The 23,308-nt window shown below is 40.9% G+C and overlaps 2 protein-coding genes across 5 annotated transcripts in view; one reads left to right on the forward strand and one right to left on the reverse strand.

Annotated features, from left to right (window-relative positions):
- IPPK (inositol-pentakisphosphate 2-kinase) overlaps window positions 1–13,976 on the forward strand; it is a 34,398-nt gene extending 20,422 nt beyond the window's left edge. Inside the window, exons 4-13 of the mRNA XM_065687066.1 lie at window positions 2–68; window positions 3,280–3,401; window positions 3,810–3,899; window positions 4,518–4,576; window positions 5,009–5,081; window positions 6,086–6,365; window positions 7,522–7,672; window positions 9,108–9,210; window positions 9,694–9,773; window positions 10,667–13,976. Coding sequence (XP_065543138.1) covers window positions 2–68; window positions 3,280–3,401; window positions 3,810–3,899; window positions 4,518–4,576; window positions 5,009–5,081; window positions 6,086–6,365; window positions 7,522–7,672; window positions 9,108–9,210; window positions 9,694–9,773; window positions 10,667–10,892 — 1,251 coding nt within the window. The 3' untranslated portion in view covers window positions 10,893–13,976. The remainder of the gene's footprint in view (window position 1; window positions 69–3,279; window positions 3,402–3,809; window positions 3,900–4,517; window positions 4,577–5,008; window positions 5,082–6,085; window positions 6,366–7,521; window positions 7,673–9,107; window positions 9,211–9,693; window positions 9,774–10,666) is intronic.
- CENPP (centromere protein P) overlaps window positions 10,883–23,308 on the reverse strand; it is a 150,302-nt gene continuing 137,876 nt past the window's right edge. For 3 of the 4 annotated variants that reach the window (XM_065687072.1, XM_065687073.1, XM_065687074.1), the window contains exons 7-9: window positions 16,445–16,524; window positions 14,412–14,503; window positions 10,883–14,121 (exon numbers count right to left, since the gene is read on the reverse strand). In XM_065687072.1, coding sequence (XP_065543144.1) covers window positions 14,000–14,121; window positions 14,412–14,503; window positions 16,445–16,524 — 294 coding nt within the window. In that variant the 3' untranslated portion in view covers window positions 10,883–13,999. The remainder of the gene's footprint in view (window positions 14,122–14,411; window positions 14,504–16,444; window positions 16,525–23,308) is intronic. The other variant, XM_065687071.1, reaches the window with a different exon arrangement.

Below are 23,308 nucleotides of genomic sequence, written 5' to 3' on the forward strand. Positions count from 1 at the left end.
GGAAATTATTCAACTGCCTTTAGACTTCGTAAGACAGCTCTGTTTAAAAATTCAGCCAGAGCGGCCGGGTAAGTGCCAGAGATAGCATTAAAACCAGACCCTTCCTCATCTGTAAAGCATCATACCTTGGAATATGAGAACTTTTTTTAATATTTAGACAATGACAGATTCAGAATTTGTTGCGGAAAAACCAAGTGTGTTCTAGAATTGCATCTCATGTTAGTTTCACCAAACTGTAGAAAGGGATCCTCTATAAGCCTGTGCTTGTTAAGTCTTGAACAAGTTTTCACCTTGCTGTGGAGTCCTTATCAAAGGTCTGTGAGGGAGGTGGAAAATGTGTCCTGAAATAGTTGTTTGAATTCTGTCAGCTGCTTCTCCTGAACTGTGCAGCAGAGCTATGGGAGAAAGATAGCTTCAGAAACTCCACACTAAATTGTTTTATTTTCAGTGTTTGTATTTCACTTAAAATCATAGAATAATTACGGTTGGAAAGGACCTCAAGATCATCTAGTTCCAACCGCCCTGCCATGGGCAGGGACACCTCACAGTAAACCATCCCACACAAGGCTTCATCTAACCTGGCCTTGAACACCGCCAGGGATGGAGCACTCACAACCTCCCTGGGCAACCCATTCCAGTGCCTCACCACCCTAACAGGAAAGAATTTCCTCCTTATATCCAATCTAAACTTCCCCTGTTTAAGTTTTAACCCATTACCCCTTGTCCTGTCGCTGCAGTCCCTGACAAAGAGTCCCTTCCCAGCATCCATATAGGCCCCCTTCAGATACTGGAAGGCTGCTATTAGGTCCCCACACAGCCTTCTCTTCTCCAGGCTGAACAGCCCCAACTTCCTCAGCCTATCTTCATACGGGAGGTGCTCCAGTCCCCTGATCATCCTCGTGGCCCTCCTCTTGACTTGTTCCAGCAGTTCCATGTCCATTTTATGTTGAGGACACCAGAACTGCACACAATACTCCAGGTGAGGTTTCACAAGAGCAGAGTAGAGGGGCAGGATCACCTCCTTCGACCTGTTGGTCACGTTCCTTTTGATGCAGCCCAGGATACGGTTGGCTTTCTGGGCTGTGAGCGCACACTGCTGGCTCATGTTCATTTTCTCATTGGCCAGCACCCCCACGTCCTTCTCTGCAGGGCTTTACTTGGGGTAAAGCATCTTGCATCCTTTGAGTTACAGCACTTGAGCAGTGTGCAGCTTAATGTTCCGCCTTTCCACATCTCTGTCCTGATCCCTGGGCATGTCTTGCTCCAAGGACTTACGGTGTTACAGGCTGTGCTGCCTTTGAAGTTCAGTGGGCGCCCCTGGGACATGGGGCAGTCCTTGATTACTCCCAGCTTTTACATAGTACTTTGGGGTCTCTAGATAGAGGTGAGGCACAAGTTCCCTGGAAAGGGGGGATTGAAGGAGACAAGTATGTGAAGGGAAGGGTGCACTGACCTTGTGCAACCTTATGGATCGTGCTGCAGGACTCACAGTTTAACAATCTCTGTTTGGTGTGAAGTGAAGCACTACAGAACTTGGTGTTGTCATGCTTAGTCAGCAACACCTGTGTGATCATTCTTCATGTATAGTTAAAAGTACACTGAGGTGTAAGCTCTAAAAAGGGCAATGAGAAGGTGCTCATGGTAGGTTCTCAATGTTCTGGAGAAGAGCCAGAAACTCCTGCTTCAGCAAAGTTCCTTAAAGAAAAATACGGTATTAAAGTACTGTAAACAGTACTTTGATGTCTTTGATCCAGGGAAAATTTGGATTAATTTATATATAGTGAGTACAGGACACTCTCTGTTGCTAACTTGTCCTCATCTTTTTGAGAAACAGTTCCACAGTGCCAGAAATCAGCAAGGAAAGTAAGTAGTGTCTAATAAAAGTTACAAAATCAGCAGTACTGATAGAAGTGAATGATAGAATTTGGTATTGTTTCTTACAGTTAAAATTTTTGCAACTGCAGCTCCTGGGGATTTCTTTAGAGGAGGAGATGTGGTTGTCAGGAGCTGTCCAAGTGCCTTACAACTGCAGATCTCACTGGTTTTTAACAGGAGTTTTTCTTTTAAACTTTGAGGAAACAATTTGCTTTACTATTACTTTTCACATAAGCCTAAGTCATGCAAGACCACCTCCAATACTTCAGATTTCTGGGTCTGTCTGGTTTGACAAGTGTCTTTCAGCTGAATGTGGATGTACTCTCGCTTCAGCTAAGAAAAGAAAACCAAACACCAGCATTTTGTTGGTGAAAGGTTTCTTCTTGCACATCCTAGTGAAGTACAGTATGTAGCTGCAGGCTAATGCTTTATGAGGCTTCATTTTTGTTCAGCTGATATTATTATTTATTTTTTTTTTCAAAATTATGTTTTTCAGAATATTTTGTTAGCAGTGGAAACCATAACAGAACACATGTATTCTTTGTGTCTCTTAGATATTTGAAAATCTGGGAGTGTATGTTCTTGTTAAATTTGAATTAAAATCTTGCAGGCCTTTCTCTGTTCCTAAGGATGCATGTGGAGGGAGGTTACTTACAGGCTTTGTCTACAAAATGCCTCTTAGTCTGAAATAATTTTGTTACTTTGTTTCTTCTCAGGATTGTTAATTTGGAAGATATTAAAAAGTGCTATTTTTAAAGAGGTGGTTTTAAGCAGAGGAAATTCTTATCTGAAGTTTTGAGGAGGGGGACGCTAGCTTTTGTTCCTTCTGTGTTCCTTTTCACCTATTACTATTTTGATATGAACACTGCAATGGTGTGGGACTCTGTACAGACTGAGGAGTTGAGCAAAGCCACTTGCAGGTTCTGTTTAGATTTACACTTTCTCCTGAACTTCTGAACAGTTGATGATACTCCTGCAGTTCTCCCAGATTCCTCTTGACTAGACTGAAGAATGGTAGTTGATGCAGTTTCATGTCTTTGAATACAGTCATTTCTTTACCTGTTGTTGGCCAGCTGAATGCACTCACTTGCTGTTTCAGGCCTCACTGATACCTTTCTTGGAAAGAGCTGGAATCCAGGCACTAAAAGTAGCTCTTGAGACACACCCTGTGCCTCAAGTGCTGCGTGGCAGTGCTGAGGAAGCTGAGAATGACTGTTGATAATGAATGGGGAGGGCAAATTTTATTCAAGTGCATAAATGGCTGAAGCCTGCTAACATGTGTCCTATCGTTCTTCTTTTTGGTTCCCACCCGACCTTGTGAAAGAGATAACTACAGAGTAACTAAAAATCCACATGCCTAATTTGCTTGCTTGTTTGGTTTTGTTGTTTGTTTGTTTCCTCCAGAGTCTCGCTGTGATAAAGATATGGACACTCTTAGTGGTTATGCCATGTGCCTTCCTAACCTGACCAGGCTGCAGACCTATTGTTTTGTGGAACACCGGCCCATCCTCTGCATAGAGATTAAGGTATGGAATAGGAGATGATCCTTCTGGGGGTTTGGTTTGTGTTTAAGTACATACTGACCAGAGCAGTTGCAAATGAATGCAGCAGGTGGGGTAAGGCAGAGCTCACTGCTTCCACTGTGATTCATTGGATGAAATGTTCCCCTCCCTCTTCCACTTCCTGATCTCTTAAAACTTGGGAAATACCCCATTTTTACCAGGCTTTTTTGCAGGCCACAGCTGTTTTGTGTGTCCTCATTTCTTAAGTGAGGACTCTAAAATAACTGGGAATATTATACAGCTGTTAAGTGTTGGATGTTGGCTAGTGTATTTTTCTAATTTTCCTTTAATTGGAAAAAATTGCATATTGTGTGCCCTTACATTGCTATAAAGTAATATATACTTACATACCTAATCTTTTGTTTGTTTTAGCCAAAGTGTGGCTTCATTCCTTTTTCCAGCCACGTTTCACAGGAGATAAAGCACAAGGTGTGTCGTTACTGTATGCATCAGCATCTAAAGGTAATTTAAGTCATCCTGCTTTTCTCTGGCTGTACTGTGCTTTATTTGCTATTCCAGTTTTGCTTCCCTGTTGAAACTTGCTTAAATTTCTGATATGACTAAAGATAGTAGGTGGATACACATCTGAATTGCTGAGTGTGAATCTGTTTAGTGAGAGATGGAACAAGTTCTGTGGGAAGCTGGAAGCAAACAAATACAGTATTAGCCTTTGAGGACTATTAACACTGTTGATTGGGTAAACTCAGATGTCGAATTTCTTTTCAAGTGCAGCTCACCAAATGCGCAGTGATTCATGGTATTCTGTAGCTCATAACAGCACCTCATGCACAGGGAATCCATTTGACTGATGTCCATTATGTGCTGGAAATCCTGTAAATATTCCTTGCTGTAATTTAATGTGACCTTTTGCCACACTTTCTGTTTGTGAATGCCGTTTGAGTTACTTTTAGCTAAATATGACCAGGAAGACCCACAGTGGTTGTGCATTTCACGTTCAAAGGGTTTTAAATATCATGGGACTTCTGAAGACAGGATGTTAGTGCCACACACCTGACCATGAAAATAACTGAGTAGTTACTGCAGAAAGAGAGATTAACAAGTGGTGTGGCTTTTCAACAGGTAGCAAATGGAAAATGGAAGCGACCAAGCAAATACTGCCCATTGGATCTCTTCTCAGGGTAAGGAAATATGTAATTTGATTTTTGTGGTGGTGTTTTCCCCAGAAAATATCTGTGTAACAGATTTCTTTCTCAGATTACCTTGACTTTCACTCTGGTATTATGGATGATCCATGCCTGTTTTATCTGAGGTATACAGCACCAGAAATACTCACTGTAAATCTCCTTACACCTATTTAAAGAATTGAGAGTTGCTTATTAATGCACCAGTGCCTTTTGCTACATAACAATAAACCTAAGAGCTATTTAGTACTCAGATTTGAAGTCCCAGTTGTAAACAGTCACTTTGTCTTTGAAGTAACTTCAGTGTGAGCAACATGCTTAATAGGTGTGTTCACTTCAGGTGCCAGTTCTGATTCCATAGAGCCCTCCAGGCAGGACTGTAAACATCTAAGGGCTGTGATAAAATATGCTTTTTTTTTTTCCCTCTAGAAATAAACAGAGAATGCACTTTGCTTTGAAGAGCTTATTACAGGAGCCACAGAACAACTTGAAAATATTTAAGGTAAAACAGTCAAATCTCTCTGCTTGCTTTCTTTTTGCCTTGGCTTTTAAACAATTTGACTTCACGATCTGAACAGTCAGGATCCTACTTCAGACTTTCCGAATCAGCACCATCACTATTGGACCCCACCAACAGAAAAAAACAGGAAAATTCTTAGTTAGATTTCAAGTTAGGACTGGTAAGTGATCACTTCTTAGAGCTAGTGAGTCTGAAAGAGTTGCCAAGGAGCAATTAATAGACAGTGACTTTTAAAGATGACCAGAGTTGTAAAACTTTATGTGCTGCTTCAGAAGGAAGAAGGTAGAGAACTTTGCATGTTGCTGCAAATACTTTAAATTACTGTTGTGGCATTCATGCAGACCAAATGCACAGTATACCTCTCTCAGGAAAGCAAAAGTTAGCTTTTCTATGGCATTAATGTAGGAAAAATACAAAGCAGTAACTGATGGCTTATGCAGATTTTCAGATTAATTCTAGGAAATATTCTTTACAATTCATTTCCAGTATTTAACTATTTGAGTTTCTTAAACCTGTATGAACTTTCCTATTTTTTCTGTTAGTACAGGTAACTATCACACCTTTTATGTCCCTTATTACAGCATTCCATTTTCCAGTCTGGCTTTTAGAAGAAGGTTGCTTGTCGTGGTGCTTTTTCACTGTTGACATTATTCAGAAAGAAGTGAAAGGAGAACGTGCTCAGTATCAGTTCACTTTTATTGTTCTGATTACTTACAGTTAAGTTGGGAAAGTAGCACTTGATTTAAATGGGCTTTTGGTCCTAATTCAAAGGTTGTTACTTGTGGTATCTGATAAAACTTCAGAAGGCAAATTTATAAGAGATTGAGAATGTGTGTGTTTGTATGCAGACTTTTAAACTAGTAACACTTTTCCGTGCTCTGTGCTTTAAAATATTGAATCTGATGCCTTGATGAACCAAGTATGAATAATTGGGTTTCATGAAGTACTTAAATACTTTTTTTTTTTTTTTCCCTCCTTGTTTGCAGAATGGGGAACTAATTTATGGCTGTAAAGATGACCAGGACTGTGTCTCTGACTGGAATGAACTTGCTTGTCACTTAAAACCTTTCTTTTTTCCTTCCAATGGGTTGGTCAGTGGACCACACTGCACAAGGACAATTGTTAAAGAACTAATCCATGTTATAACTATGACACTACTAAGTAGTACTGATGCCTGCAGGGCAGGTGATATGAAGACAGTTCCCATTTCACAAGGAAGAAGCTACTGTGAAGCAAGTGCATTTAATAAGGAGCTAGTGAGAAATGGTAAGACACAATTTCTTGTGTTGTCAGTAATTAACTGTCATCACATAATTATTCAGATCTTTGCCTCTCTTTTGCTGTTTAACAGTGATATGAGAAGGGAAACAGTGGAGTTTTCATGAAGTTTAAAAAATGCATTCCAAGCTGTGTAACTGCTGGATAATTGGGTTTAGTATAACCTTGCAGTGAGTGCTGCTAGCACTGTACCTTATGACAGGGATAAAAAATTTAGGAGATGGTAGAGGAAAAATGGAAGGAAATACCAGTTTGAGCTGATAACCACTGAAGATATTTCAAACAAGTGGGGAATTTTGATGTTATATGGTATGCAGCCTGGCTGTTTTGGTTGGTTTATGTGACACCTGTTTGTTGCCATTCCCTGCTCTTTCTATCAGCCCCTGACAGATAGGGTGTAGCTCATTTTCTTCTACTCTTCTCCTGGTGAAGAGAAAGGTATGAATACTGGAGGGAAAGGAATGGGAAGTGAGTGGAAAAACTGTAAATAATAACTCCTGAGTGCATAAGTTTTGTGAAGCTCTCATTATTCAAGATGCTGCTAGTTACCCTGATTACATAAACAGCATGTCTCTTACGCCACTTTTGAGGAAGGTCTTTTTTTATTGCTGGTTGATTTTGTTGTGGTGGAGAAAGAGCTGTCTTACAGAAATTACAGCAAATACATATCTCTTTCATACTATCATACTAGATTATAAAGAAAGCTGTATCTTTCATACATATCATACTAGATTAAAAAGACCCAGTGTCTGAAATGCTAGATTACTTTCTGCCAACAGTTCATATTGCTGAAAGTGAATTTGTGGTGGCTTCAAACTCATGACAAATGTCTCTTGTAGACTCAAGGAAGTAGACTGCAGTGGAAGTGTATGGGGTTTGGGTGGTTAATGTTTTTGAGCAATTTGTAGAGTTGTATACCAGGTGTTTTATTCTGCAGTCAGAATAAATGCTGTGCAAATGTGCCATTTAGTACACATGCACCTGGCACATTGGTGTTTGGGTACTGAAGTGTTTTGGGGTTGTGTCCCCCCACCTTGGTCTAGAGAGTGTTTGGATTTACTTTGTGCACAAGCCTGTATAGTGGCAAGATGAAGCAAAGACATCACTCATATCTTGTCTTATTTGAACATACATTTTCTTCTAGGTAAACATAAATTGGAAAGCTCTGGCTTACCAAGGGGTTGTCTCCTTTATAAAACCCTTCAGGCTCAGATGCTGGACATGCTGGATATTGAAGGACTCCATCCTTTGTACAGTAGAGTTGAACAGTATTTAGAGGAATTTCCTGAAGAAAGGTAAGACTTAGCTTTTCTTTTCAGTTCTTGTTAAGGAGGTACACAGACAACGTTGGCTCTGTGCAGACACTATCTCTTGTTATGTTGTATGCAACCTTCCTTCACGGATTGCATGTTCTGAATTTCTAACTTGAAATGCCAGGTAACATAAAAGATGAGCTTTATTGTCAAAGTTTTGATGTTACTCACTTTGGCCTGAATTTTTACATAATGATTACAGGAAGTTCACAGCAGAGTAAGAGAGAACAATGCCCTGCTTCTTAGTTGTGGAGGCTCTATATGTGACGAAATATAGAGTAAGATGGATGGTTTCTCCTGCCTTTGGTACCTGTGGAGCTAGAACTGCATCTGCAGCAATAATTATGTTTTCAGTCATTCCTAAGTCTATATTGGGCTACCTACAACCTGCCTTTTAAACCCCTGAATTTCATATTTGGCAACAATCTAGCCTGTGCCTGTGCCCTGCAGCAGCTCTGAATCAGCCTGCCCTTGTTGCATGATGTGAATAGCTCCAAATGGCAGATTGTAACCCACGTTGCAAGTGTTCAAACCATGCTTGAGGCACAAAAATCTTTATTTTATGTTATTTCTTGCCTGGTAAAGAAATAATAGAATACTGGGCATTGCAAGGTGCTAAATTTGTTCTCAAATAAAGCTTATTAGTTGCAATAATAGTTGCTGTAACAAGCTTTGACTTGGATGCTGCTTTACATTCTGGGCTGTAGCTCGCCTGTACTTTTGCCATTGCTCACACGAGGGCACTCTGGCTTCACGTGCAAACCACTTCTGCTTGAGCTCCTTCAGGTCTTTGGGCTCCTCGTGCAGTTGAAGGGTTGTCCTACAGATAATGGGGTTGGCCTCAAGTTCTGCTTAAATCACTTGCAGTGCAGCTTACTTGTATATTGATAACCTTAAACAAATAAGTTGTAAAGATATTCTTTTGTCTGTATTGAGTTTGTGTGCTGAACACCCCACTTTTATGGGCTCTGCTCTCCAGGTAGAGGTCAGGTGTTCAACAGGGAAAGGAAGGAAGTCAGGAGGCCAGACCACCCCCTTGTGAGCACACACTATGAAGCAGGAGCAGAGCAGGGTCTTGCCAGAGGAGTGTACCCTCTTAGTATGCTCAGCAAGGCTCTGTTAAATGGTTTAAAACTTACTCATTTTTGTAGTGATAAAGAGGTGGCAGTGGATTAGCAATGATCCATCTTTAAAGATACCTAAACCAAACAGCTCAAGTCCTAAGAAGCAGCAAGTCTTGAGTGATACGAGAATAACAGGGCCTGATCATGGTGTTAGATCTTTGAGTATTAACCTGTTGCTACATTTATTAGTGTTATTGTTTGTTCTAATTTGAGGTTCTGGGCTGCTGAGAAAAGATGTGCTTGAAAACCTGTAAATCAGCTGTCTGTAAATCTTCTTTTAAAAATTTATTTAGAAGTACGTTACAGATAGATGGACCTTACAATGAAGCATTTTATGAGAAGCTGCTAGATCTTTCAACGGAAGATGACGGGACAGTAGCATTTGCGTTAACAAAGGTGCGTTCCCTGTGTGTGGTGTTGAAGCTTATTTAGACTGTTAACACACTCCTGTCTCACTGGAAGGGATGAACAGTGTGTCAGCATTGCTACTGGCTTGCCAGAGGTCTGCAGAGTCAAAAATTCTTCATTGTGCCAGGGTGCATCTGTATTGCAGAAGGAGTTAAAACCAAACATGTTTAGCACCAGTTTGAGGGAGAAGACTCAAGCTGGTGGTTGCCTTTCTGGATTGAAGAGGCATTTGCATGAGCTGGTGCTGTTTTGGCCTTCAACTAAAGTACCTATCTGTAAGAAATAAACAGGATTCTTATACAGGATGCTGTAAAATCACTTGCTTCTGTTAGCAATCTGTTACAGAGATAATTTCCAGCTCTTAAAGTACCAACATACTGAGTATGCTAATGCTTTCCATAAAGAACAGTATGCTTTGCTAAAGGCAGATAAAAATCACACAGATTTTCTCTTACACTTTATGTTGTACAGGTGCAGCAGTACAGAATAGCAATGACTGCTAAAGACTGCTCCCTCATGATTGCCCTTTCACCCTGCCTGCAAGATGAATGGTAAGAGGTGCCTGCTTCTGAGTGACTCCCCCTGATTTAGAAATTGAAGATGCATTTGCAAGTTCAGTCAAATAACTTTAAAAAGTGGGGATTTGGATTTTGGGGGTGGGGCAGCATCCAAATATTTGGCTGTGAGCTGTTAGTAAGGTAGAGTTCTGATTTAAGATAGTTAGGACAAATGTCTGTTTCTGAAGTTTTAAGTTGATACAAAAGATAGAGATTTTATATTTTACTCCCATCCTAAAATTTGACTTGACTGTTCATAGTAGATATACATGTTTTTAACTAGGCACATACAATTCTGCCTTGGTGTCCTTGTATGAGAGATTTTTCAAGACTAGCTGCGATTAACTGCCTAATTACAATAATAGGCAATAATAGAGGTGACTCACTGTAAGGCAGGAGGCTCTGCCATGGTGTTGTTCATCTTGACTTATGTCAGCAATACTGGTCTGCTTTTCTGTAGGGGAGTTTGTTTCATCAAAGCCTTGTTATTTCTGGAGAATATTGTTTTCTGCAGTTCTTGAATAAAACATTAATTATGGAGATGATTTGTGTAGTGGTTGACCTAAGTCTTCCATCCTTGAGTATATGCCTGAGCATTAGTTCTAATACTAAATTTGTATTACCCTGAACCTGAGTAGGAGCTGCAGTGATTCTTTTTGCTTTTGATGACTATTAAGGATGTTGCTTTGAATTCATATCACCTAGAACAGGTTAGGTTTACTACACACAGACACAGTAATTGAGAGTAATGTTTTGAATTAAGCTGTGTGGAGGCTGAAAGGAAAACACTGGAAGAGGTGTCAGCATGTTCACTTTATAGCTGGTTAAGCTGGAGCTATAGTTTCCTAAATTCTACATTAGCTGAATTTATTTTCCTTGTTTTCTAGCTCTGAGCAAAGACCTGTGGTACTCACATCCAAATCAAGATTCACCTTTTCTGTTTCTGTGCTGGACCTCGACCTAAAACCGTACGAAAGCATTCCCCACCAGTACAAACTGGACAGCGAGATAGTTAACTATTATTTGAAGAATGTACAGGCCAAAGATGACCCAGTGATGTCCCCTCTCTTCAAGGAGAATGAAGACTGCACATTAGTTCTCCATAAAGTGTAACCATTTCCTTAAGGTTATTTTTATTCAAACACATATAGAAAGTGAAAGATAAACGGAATACAGTTATGGTGGGTTTTTTTCCCTATAGTGTTCAGTGCATCTTTCAGCTGTGAATGTTTTTGCTTTCAGAAACAATTTCTTAATTGGTATGCCTTTCAAAGACACAGAATAGCACTAAAACGCACGTTTGCTCCATAACCTCAATGAATGTATTTAATATGACAGAACAGATAACGTGCCATACCTTGGAACTAGGGGACAGATGCGATTAATACTAAAAGTTGAATTCCTTCTTAGAATTGAAAGAGCACAGAATGAAAGGTTTCCTGAAGTATTGCACTAACATAGTAAGCCTAATTACTAACAGGAGAATTGCCTTGGAGCTTGTGCTCTGAGCCTCACTCATACCCACTAGAAGAGTGACAAAACCTAACAACATTTTAGCATTAAATACAGATGTATTGAATTAATAAATGTAACAACATTAAATACAGCATTTAGCAGAAAATACAGCTGAGGTGGCTACTGCAGTGTTACTGACCTGTGGAACTACTGTGTTGCTGCCGAACGCTTTTCAGTGATAACACATGAGCTTAAGAACACCAGACTGCCTCCAGCAGCTCTTTGGTCACCTTGCATCTACCTAAAGCTTCTGAAACAAAGTGAAAAGAGTTAAAGGCAAGTGTCTTTGCATTGTACATGACAGCTGGGCTTAATGCCTCTGGCATACTGGTCTTGTATTTTCTATACATTATGTGCTGCTACTGAAGGTGAAACCAGAGCTCGCTCTTACCTAATTTAAGGTGAACTGTAAGAATAATATATTTTACAAATTATTTCAGAACTTTTAGGTTGTGTCAAATGGTGGCATTATATCACCGATATCCCACATGCTGTGTAGTATGAGTAGCCACTTTTAGGCTCATTTGTTTAAGTAATGCAAAAAAACTGGCTTTCTTTTCTGAAGCTGCCAAGGGGTCACTTTCTCATGCGAGTACTGGAGCTAAGCTTGTATCACTACATCAGCAATTTAATGATGGGTTTGCTTCATAAATGTTAGTATGCCCATCAGAAGCCTTGTGAGGTTGCAGTAAAAGCCATCCTCAAGGAAGATCCTGAGTTGGAGACTGAGGATGTATCCAGAACAGAAGGTAGTATGGTAAAATCTACAGGCAGTTTCCCTTATGCTTGTGAATTGCACACCCATAAGTGTGCAGAGATGCTGTTCAAGCTACAGTGACCTGCCATTACCTGAATGCAGCGTGTGCTTCCAGGTCATTTTTTTCACAATAACGTAGGTTAGCATTTAGAAAATATATTTATATTGGGATTTTTGGTTGAATGGTTTAATTTTACTTGAAACTCAAAAAGCAAAACGAGAAAACCCCGTACAACTCAAAGGTATGAGCTGCAGAGTTAGACCACTGCAGAGCTTTTCTGTGGGTGGCGACACGTTAGTGGGATGCCTCACCGAAATGTGACACTGCAACAGGGCAATAAGCTGGTAGGTGACCGTGATAACAACCCCTTCTTTCAAAAGGAGACCTGGGGGGAAGAGAGGCTACTTTAAAATCTATAAATCCTCCAACTGTTAGAGGAAGAGGGAAGGAAACTTTTCAGGGTTTTATGCTGTAACTTCACACACCTTTTTTATGCAAGTAAAGAGCTTGTGCTGTTACCAAGTTTCATTTTCATGGAAGAAAGAGCTAAAGATGAAATACACTAAGGGTTACACAAAACCAGCTAAACCAGTAATACATCAGTGGATAAAGAGCACTGCATTTTGCCTGTCTACTAGATTCCAAACTTGAAATTAAGTCTGCCTGATATCTAACAAGGTATTCTGTTAGATTGCTGCTCATTGAACCTTAATCCCTGGCATTGCTCAACTGTAGATTCTGAGAGAAACCAGTCCAGCCTGCCAGTTTTTCCTAACCTACCAGAACAGTAGGAGACTATTTCAGTGATCAAATAGCAGGTTATTACAATTACGGTATTATAAACATACTGTTTCTTTAGCTCTTGGTTTCTCCACCTATTTCACCATTGCTATAACGTATTTTTTCGTAACTGATAAATGGAGCTGGCAAACTGCTGCTGATACGGTTAGAGCAGTCGTGGACTTGAAGAGGAAGTCCCATGATGTTATTGAGATTCTGGTTTGTGGCTTTGCCCCCTTGATTCCAGGAGCAGCTGTCATTCCCTACCAGAGAAGTATGTGACTTACAGTCATGTAGATTTGGTCTGGATAAAGCAGTTGGTTGTGATGGACATCTAGTGCAGAGCAGGAACTTCTGAGAAATGCTGAGAGGTTGCTGGTGAGCTAACAGTACATCTGGTGGAAGTGAAGGGAGATCTCTCCACTCTGGTTTCTTCAGGGATGAATGTATGAAATGTGATGCATTTGTAACTAGAACTTTCCCCTGGAGATAGGAAATCAAAAGGAAGTATTGCAGTGAGCAGTCCTTAACTCGTCCATCTCTCCTCACAGAAGTGTAATGGCTCTTTCTAGGTTAACGCTATCTCTCAACACTTGCTGTGTGGAAAAAAGTTACTTCATACAGTTAACTTTTTTTTTTCCTTTTTTGTTTTTAGCATAGTATGTCTTTGAAATCTTCAAATTGTCTACTTCCACCCTAATTTAATGAGAAAGCTATTTAACTCTTTGTTCCAGGAGTCTCTTACTGTTCTCTTGTCCTTTTAAAATCACTGTACTTTTACAGAGCTGTGAAATGAAATGGATTTTTATGGACTTGATTTTTGACAGTGCATGATCTTTAACACTTTCCAGGTATCTAGAAAATGTTAAGAAGATAAAACCACTCTGGTACATTAATGATTCAGAAAGATAAATTTATAATGAATTCACTCTGTACATGTAACTATTTTATTTGGCATTTTTGTATTTAAATGGCTGTATTTATTTTCCTGTCATGACAGTTTATATATAACGTGCCATAATTGTACAGATAGCATGTTTTATGAGTATGGTTTCTAAATGGAAAATAACTTAATGTTTATATTCAATGAAATTATAGACTGTGTAACACAATATCTGAATTAAAACTACTTTTGAAATTGCTACCTATTGTAAATAAGGCTGGTATTCATCTTTCCGAGCTAAATATGTTGACCAGGTTCTCAATTGCTTCCTCTATCCCAACCAGAAGCAGCATGCTCCGGAAGCGGGTGGGCGCATTCTCAATAGTTGCCATCTTCTGGCCCAGAACTGCAAGAAAAACACAACCACAAACAGGATTTTCAAACAGCTAACCTGTTACTGGCAGCCAAAGCAGGTTCCCTGCTGTCTAGAAGAGAGCAAGCTTGTTATGTTTTGTGAGCCCTGTTAAGTGAAGTGACACAGGAGCTGAAGCTTAGCTGCTTGCTAAATTCTGATCTGTTTGCCTGGCTGGGCTCCACAAGAGGGATTTCCATGTGCCCTGAAGAGATGTTGGGAAGAAAAGGGGATGGCTGTTCCTCAGGAAGCTCAGAAACAGGCTCTGAAGTGACTGGTGTTACCTGGCTTTGGTACTTTAGTCAGAAGGTCCAGAACAGGTGTAGGTTTCCCTTCCTCATCGATGTGTATCTTCCAAACAATCATTAATTCAAACCTGTAGCATAGGTACAGAAAAGCTGGTTAAGGGTTAACTCAGCACCTGTCTGTGAGCTTTCTTCAAAGCAGGAAGTGCAGTAGTTGAAGGTTCCACTCAGTGTGCTCTTACACAAAATTCACCCCAAGGAACGCAAAACCCTGATCTCTGGTTCTGCATTCAGAACCAGACGTGTATTGGAACCAAGGAAAACCAGTGATCTACTGCTGAGGAACGGTTCCAGGCATGCTCCAGTTCTCAACCTCAAAGATTTTTCCCGTGGTTCATGTCATCCCTTAGGAATGGTAATTTTCCACAGCAGTGATAAAAAGTAAGATAGAGAAAGGAAAGACGGCATCTCTCTGTGCTATATTTGCACCCTGGGCTCAGGTGTCACACTTGGATACAGGATGAAAATGGAGAAAAATAATTTCAGATGAATCATTTGCATAAACAGGGGTGTTCTGGGTTTCAAAATAACGTCGCCTCCGCTATTCATGGCCTCTTTAGAGTAACGTACAGGGGTAAATCTGTCTTAAGGTCTAGAGTCCTGCATTGGTTTGCTTTTAATTTTTTTAATACTCTTCACCCTCATTACTCCCTCAAGGGTCTTGGTGGTGATTTTTGCAAGGCAAAATATTAGTTCCAGCTTTTGCAGCAGGACCTACAAAGGGACCAGGGAGGCCATTGAATTTTGCGGGGGAAGACTGTCACGTACACAGGGGTTACTCTAAAACAACAGCTGTAATAGATTCTCTGCTTTACTATGTTTTGTATTTCACTCCCATCTCTGCTTTTAGGAGTATTCCTCATGGCAAGTAAGGCTTTCCTGATCCCGGCTGATCTGCATGGTAACAAGTCATTGCAAGGAGGAAGGTCCCTTTCCGATCAATTGGGACTGTGGAAGTTTTCTTTCACTAGGATTTGCTGGCCTTTTGCCACTGAATTTTTTAGAATTCTTTGGGAATTTGCACACAGCTTGTGCTGGGATTTTGCAAACCAATTAATATGCAAGTGTGTTTCTACTAACCCACTGAAATGGTGTGATTGTGGGTGAGAGGGAGTATGTGTAGTGGCACTTGCCACTTGGTGACATGAAGAGAAACTGCAGAATACCACGTAGTCACAATAGTTTTCTGACTATGCTGGGCTCAGAAAGATTCATTTCAGCAGCCCAGAGTTAAAAGGTTTTGGTTTTAAATGGCACATCTGGCTAAACCAGACTACTACCTACACTAGGGTTTATTTGTATTTGTTTGGGCAAACAGTAATAACAATAAATGGGAGTGCAGTGCTCCCCTCCCTTGTCTAACTGATTTCCTTCTAAAACAATGGAAAAATACAACTCTGGCTGTTCTCAGTCACACAGTGGCTGTGGTTTTCTTTCCATTCTGTAAGAGAAGATGACCAGAGAGCCATGCTTTGCCTGGGTGGAATGTGATTGCTGCATGGAAGAGAGCAGAGCTGTACCTGCCCAGCTCCAAAGGTGCCTGTGCACGCAAGGATGGAGCATCTCAGGCACCAGGGTGGAAAGTGCTACCCTATTGTACAGGGGATGCATCTGGCATTCTTAAATTTGGAATTTAGACTCTTCATTGTAGCACAAGCTTCCAAAACTAAAATAGTAATGGAGTTTGGTTTTAAATGCAAATTAAAAGGCTGCTCGAGTCCTCTTATTTTTTCCACCTAGCTTTTTAAGAGTGGGTACAAGCAGTAGCAATGCGATTGATTTTTCTAACAGAGCAGTGTGCACATGACCTCTACATAAAATTAGTTGTTTTTTTAACTCTTCACATTTTTTATGTGTGGTTATAGCCCTAAAATATAACACACACTATCTAGGCTTTGTGTTTAAATGCATTACAAAGCAGAGTGACACTGTTCAAGCAGACCAACAGATTGTCCCTATGTGTTTCACAATCCTGTATCTGCATAAATCAAGAAATGGATTTATTGGCTCACCCAGAAGTTTTGGGGTTCCTCAGCAGTATATAATCTCCCAGGAGGCCTTCTGGAAGGGTCACAATGTCAGGATATTTTTCCTGAGAATAAATAGGTTCAAAAGTGTATAAATTAGGTCACAAAAACTGTAGACAAGGCGGTTTATAGAGAGTGCTTTCCAGTTGCAATGCATCTTACCAGCTTGCATCTGTAGTAGTATGGTTACTCTAAACTAACAAGTTTAAATTAGAATCATAGAATAGTTAGGGTTGGAAAGGACCTTGAGATCATACAGGTCCAACCCCCCTGCCATGGGCAGGGACACCTCACACTAAACCATGCCACACAAGGCTCTGTCCAACCTGGCCTTGAACACCGCCAGTGATGGAGCACTCACAACCTCCCTGGGCAACCGATTCCAGTGCCTCACCACCCTAACAGGAAAGAATTTCCTCCTTATATCCAATCTAAACTTCCCCTGTTTAAGTTTAAACCCATCACCCCTCATCCTGTCACTACAATCCCTGACAAAGAGTCCCTCCCCAGCATCCCTATAGGCCCCCTTCAGGTACTGGAAGGCTGCTATGAGGTCCCCACGCAGCCTTCTCTTCTCCAGGCTGAAAAGCCCCAACTTCCTCAGCCTGTCTTCATACAGGAGGTGCTCCAGTCCCCTGGTCATCCTCATGGCCATCCTCTGGACTTGTTCCAGCAGTTCCATGTCCTTTTTATGCTGAGGACACCAGAACTGCACACAATGCTCCAGGTGAGGTCTCACAAGAGCAGAGTAGAGGGGCAGGATCACCTCCTTCGACCTGTTGGTCACGCTCCTTTTGATGCAGCCCAGGATACAGTTGGCTTTCTGGGCTGCGAGCGCACACTGCCGGCTCATGTTCATTTTCTCATCAACCAGCACCCCCAAGTCCTTTTCTGCAGGGCTGCTCTGAATCTCTTCTTTGCCCAGTCTGTAGCTGTGCCTGGGATTGCTCCGACCCAGGTGTAGGACCCTGCACTTGTCGTGGTTGAACTTCATAAGGTTGGCATCAGCCCACCTCACAAGCGTGTCAAGGTCCCTCTGGATGGCATCCCTTCCCTCCAGCGTATCAACCGGACCACACAGCTTGGTGTCATCGGCAAACTTGCTGAGGGTGCACTCAATCCCACTGTCCATGTCAGCGACGAAGATGTGAAACAAGACCGGTCCCAACACCGATCCCTGAGGGACACCAGGGATCTTTATCCACCGAGTGGATCCATCAATTCTGTAGCCCCATCATAGAAGGCCACCAAATTGGTCAGGCAGGATTTCCCCTTAGTGAAGCCATGCTGGCTGTCACCAAGCACCTTGTTGTTTTTCGTGTGCCTTAGCGTGCCGTCCAGAAGGATCTGCTCCAAGATTCTGCCAGGCACACAGGTGAGACTGACTGCTCTGTAATTCCCCGGGTCTTCCATTTTCCCCTTCTTGAAAATGGGGGTTCTATTTCCCTTTTCCCAGTCGTTGGGAACTTCACCTGACTGCCATGATTTTTCAAATACAAATTCTGACATACTTGGTTTGGTTTATGTTGTGGTGTTTAAAGTTTGAACGGTTTGGTGGGGTTTTTTGTGAAGTATCACTCATGGGATATCAAAAGATACTTAAGTTTGGTCACCTCAGAGGGAAAACCAGCATTGTGCGCCTCTACAAACAGACTTGGAGGCCTTTGTGCATGACCTTGGAAACCTTGAGAGATTATTTTTTACCTCAGTTCTGTTAATTTGATTTTAATAGCACATTATAATACATCATCATGGCACTAGGCTCTGCTCTGTGATTTCCATAACTTTACTACCATGCTCTGTTTTGCTGCTTTTGAGAAACTGGACCACCAAGCTCCACACATAGCTTTGAAAGCATAAAGTAATACAGGCAATGAGATACCAACATAACTACTATCATCAAAATATAACAGGACAATGGGAACATGATGAAACATATAAAACTATTTTTAAACTTCCACATTAGTGGGAATTAGAGCTATTTTCAGTTTCTACAATGTGCAGAGATTGATAATTGTTCCATTACTTTGTTAGTGCATCTAATATTTTACAGTCTTGGAATTACCCAAGCCTTGCGACTTCTGCTATAACTATTTTAAAAGCATGTAAAAGAAAAGCAGAATAGTAGCTGTGGATGGATTCTTTAGAAGTTCTGCAGTAGGAAAGGTGACAGGTTACTCGGGAGTATGAGGAACTGCAGGGACATGCTATTGGAAAGGAAAACAGACTCCAGATGCAGCCTGTTCCCAGAAGGCGTCAGCACTGTTACTCCCTTGTACTGCCTCATGTACTGGATACAAAGCTGTGTTCCAAAGATTGCCTTTATAAAGTGTGAAAAGTCTGTGAGCCTATAGCATTCTACAGAGCTCACAGGTCAGGTGGTGTGCCTTATGGAAAAGGAGCAGGAGAGCTCATCTTTGAAAAGCACTGGAGAAAATGAGCTTGCTTCTGCAGGATTACGCCTCATCTGCCTGACTGAAATTGCTACCAGATGTGATCTTGCTCTGGTTTAGGAATTTATGACAAACTGAAGGCGATTGGAACAGAATGCCAAATGACATAAAACACATGGAATTTGCCAGTTTTAATGTCTACAAAGGATCTAGCACTGTATTTACCACGGGGATGAAGACCATGAACTATCCTGGGAACAAAGACACAGAGAGGGCAACAAAGCACACGGGAGTTACAGCACAGAAACATGCAGCTCTCGGGTCACTCGCCTACCAGAACAGTCATCTTTTTTCAGCCCTGCTCCCTGTGGAATTATGCTCCTCTGAGGAGAAAATAAAACAAGTTTTTGAGACTTTGCTTCTCAATAACCTTTGTCTTTAATATTCTCTATTTAATATCAGAGGTCTCAGAGATTCTAGCAATTTCTTTAGCTCCAGGTTGCAAATACTTATTGCAAATAATTTAGGATTAGCTCATACCTGGTGAACTGAACTCAACTCTGAAGTTCCTTGTTTACAAGAGATCCCAAGCATACCCTAGCTAAACACGGAGTCAGGTTTTATCTTCACCCACTCCTACCTAAGACCGTTGGGAATCACAAGAGAAAATAGATCAGAGGAACTAGATAAGAGTTCAGCTTTTCAAATCACTCTAAAACACACCCCTGACTTCCATCCTCACCAATGCATTTACCCCCTGCTGGAAGTGGTACTTTCTGTGTACAGAAGCCAGAGGTATCCCAAGGAAATCTCAGTATGTGATTTCCCTTGTACCTGGAAGTGTGTGTTGGCAAGTTTTGCACACAGCAAGTGGTTATTCTGTGCTGCCAGTAAATGCCGGGGTCTTAGCAATCAATCCTGATGCCATGAAAATCTGATCTTGTATGAAATTCACAGGATTTGGGATAAAATCCAGCTTCTTAGCAGGAAAGATCATATCTTCGCAATCCACAAAACATAAAAAGCCAAAACACAAATAGCTACATCTCTCTCCAGGCAGAAAACACACTAGAACTGAAATCTAACCGTGGCATGAAGCTGTGCCTGACCCAGACCCTCATGAGGATGCATGGCTTGTGTCTCACCAAAGGATGACTCCTTGGAATGACCACATAGCAGAAGCAGGAAGCAAAACTACCACACAGGGAATAGGTGAGCAATCTTAAACACTGAAAACGCAGGGAAAAAGCCCGGAAAGGCAGTCACACAATCTATTCCATGCATAAAATGTAATATCTGTATTCCATGGGAAAACATGTGGATCTGACATGCAAAGGAACACCAAAGCAACACCGGATGCAAAAACTGCAACAGTCCTGACAGAACTATAATTCCAAACACACTTTGGGGGTACCAGATCATCACCTCATCTTCTCTGCTGGGTCACTTTTCCAAGTTTTCCCAAGGGAAAAGCTCAGCAATAACCAGGGCAACAGAATGGCCCAATCCACTGAAGGGTCCCATAGGAAAGTCCAAAACTCACTTGGGATGTCATAAACTGGACATGGGGCAACTGAAAGGTATCACAACAAGTACTGCGATGCCAGATGGGAAGGATCAGCTACAACTGCACTAAACAAAACCTGACTTTAATCAAGAAATGTCTTTCCTCAGATGACTTTTAAATGTCAGTTTATGATCAAAACCAAAAAGGCTGTGCTATTATTACTTCTGGACGGAAATTGTTTTTCCAGCTCCTTCAGGAGTCCGAGCAGGGAATCTTATGGGAACTTTTGTCTAAAACAGAAACAGTCTCAAATCACTAAGGGATGACTTTCCTGATGGAATACACAGTCTTCCCTTTCTCCCATGACACATCTTACATAAACATACACATGCAGCCGTCTGAGTGAACATGCTTGTAGGATCTATTTTTAAGCAAAATCTGGGGAATTTTCTGCATGCGAAAACTCTTCTAAGGACATTGCTTTAAGTTAGCTTAAAAGCCAGGGCTACTAATGCAAAGCAAAACTGGCAAGACAAAAGCTGTAATAAAAGCAGATGGATTTGTTTCTAACCCACTTGTCAAGAAAGTAATGCTACTCTGCTCTTAGTTGGAACAGTACTTCACAGTTACACTACTAATTTTGAACTTGGCATTCTGTAAGCAGGACTGTATATACAGAGTTATGCTACTATGAGTCCCTTCATAGGTGTGAGCTACATTTACCAAAGATTCTCCACTTGGGCTCTGATTCGGGTGGTTTGTATGTGTGGCTTGCTCAACTAAGGCCACATTATCAACCAGTGGAGGCAAACACATGGTGGTAGCATCAGGACTTTAAAATAACAACATCAGTGTAACTTTAGTAATTCAAATACAAACTATTTGCAAACCCAAGGAAAATTCTAGATACTGTAGAATACCCATAACAACATGATTAAATCCCAGAAGCGTTAAACCACTGGCATTAAACGCACTGCCACCAGTCAGCTGCCCACTGCAAAAAACCGAGGTCAATCCCTTTAGCATTGCCCAAAGGGAAGCTGTCCTGGTGTACTGCCCCACGTGCTCCAGGTGGGACAGTCTCCATTCCAAGTAGCTGCATTCTCCAACAGCTTTGTTCTCCAGTTTTAGCAGCAGTCTAACTCAGGTAACAAGTGGAGTACTTTTACTATTACGTGATCAAGCCCTAAAGATACATAAAGCCAGCAATCACCAAACTACAAAATGAAAGGAAGTGCAGCAATTACATGTTTGGGAATTAGTTTGTATTTCTACCTTTACTAAGCCATCTGCTAGCCCAGGTAACTACAGTCCCATTACTGAGACCTGCTGTTACAATTTGTCTGTTCTTAATGCACACTGCTGAAGTATTTTGTGCTAACTTCACCAGGAACTCTTATCCTCAAGCCACAAACTGTGTTAATGTGTCATAAACTGAATGTCCTGTGTACATTTTTAATTGATGACCTTTCTAGAAATGTAGCTTCAGTTGCTTTGGAGAGCTTCAGTTCTAGGCATTGCACAATCCATTTGTTAATGTATTTCTATTAAGTAAAATATTTAATGTTGGTGACAGCTGCTTTACAGGATTTACAAAGATTTACACTTCCCTGTATTTTTAAACCCCTAAATAAGAGAAAAAATTCTCTAAGAAATTTAACTTTCCTGGTATCATGCAGTGCTCAGAATGCAACAGATGAGACGACCCAGACTGTGAGTACCCCACTATCGAGAAATGAGCATTACTATGTCTGAAATGCATCTTTGATTTGGTTCTTTCCTTCCTCGCCACTGGGCAACAGCACTGCTGTATAAATTGATGGACACTAAAAACATGAACACAAGGATAAAAGAAAAGCCTGTAGTGGAAATGAGTTAAGATCTGTAAGACAGCCACGGGTTTGAGAAGGTTTTTGTCTCAAATAACATTTCCCTGAGACTTCTGAACTGTAATCAAAGGCCTGGAACCTTGAGAATACACAAGAAGAAGAATCCATTGCCTGCAGATGCTACAAGTTTGTCACGAGCTTAAGTTGATCTTTCAGTAGAAGTGTTTGCTGTGGAATGCCAGCATTTGTGTATTTGTCAGTGAATACTGTAAGCACTACCAGTATCATTAAATATAATGTTCAAAGCCTGAAAGGTTCAAAATTTCACTGTGGAAAGGGCCATATCACAACGTTCTGTAAAAAGACTTCCCTTCTGATGCACTGGAATTACTGAGTCAGAAAGACAAATGGTTCACAAGGGGAAAATTCCTACAGACAGACTCTGTGGTTTTAATGTGAAGTGAAATCTAATAGAAGATTTAGCACATTTCATTTAAAGGAGCTTTTAAAAATTATATAAAGAAAGTAATACAATAATGGCAATGTAAATGTATAAGCAAAATCAGCAAATCTATACTATGTCTCCTCAGAGATTTGCATAACATCCCCCCCACACAAAGCATTAGACAAACAGAAGGGACACAAATGCTTAGTTTTTTTCACAGAAATGCAACTCTGTGACCACCAGGCTTCCTGAAAGGATTTCAGTGTTGAAACAACAATGTCAAGGATAGGCAAACCCAGCATCCTTCAGTGCTTTAGGTCTGGCCAAACAAACAAACAACAGTCCATTAAAAACTACCCAACAACAACATAAATCATTACATTACATTACTGTTAAATCAACTGACTTTGTCTACAAGACTGGCTCTTGTAGATGCAAACTGATACAAATGTAAACTGGATGAATTTCCTCTTATTTTTTCAGAAGCACAGGTAAAATACTGACCCATAAACCATAAAAAAACCTCTCCAATCCAATTAATATAGAAAGCAATAGAATTTATGGTCAGAGAACTATTTAGGAATTACTTTTCTATGACACACCTCAGCACACAGCTGAGTGTTTACTTTGCAGGCTGACATGTTTAAATCCTTGTTTCTTCAGCAGCTTAATACT

This window comes from Lathamus discolor, chromosome 7 (genome assembly GCF_037157495.1).
Source record: "Lathamus discolor isolate bLatDis1 chromosome 7, bLatDis1.hap1, whole genome shotgun sequence".
Classification (NCBI taxonomy): domain Eukaryota; kingdom Metazoa; phylum Chordata; class Aves; order Psittaciformes; family Psittacidae; genus Lathamus; species Lathamus discolor.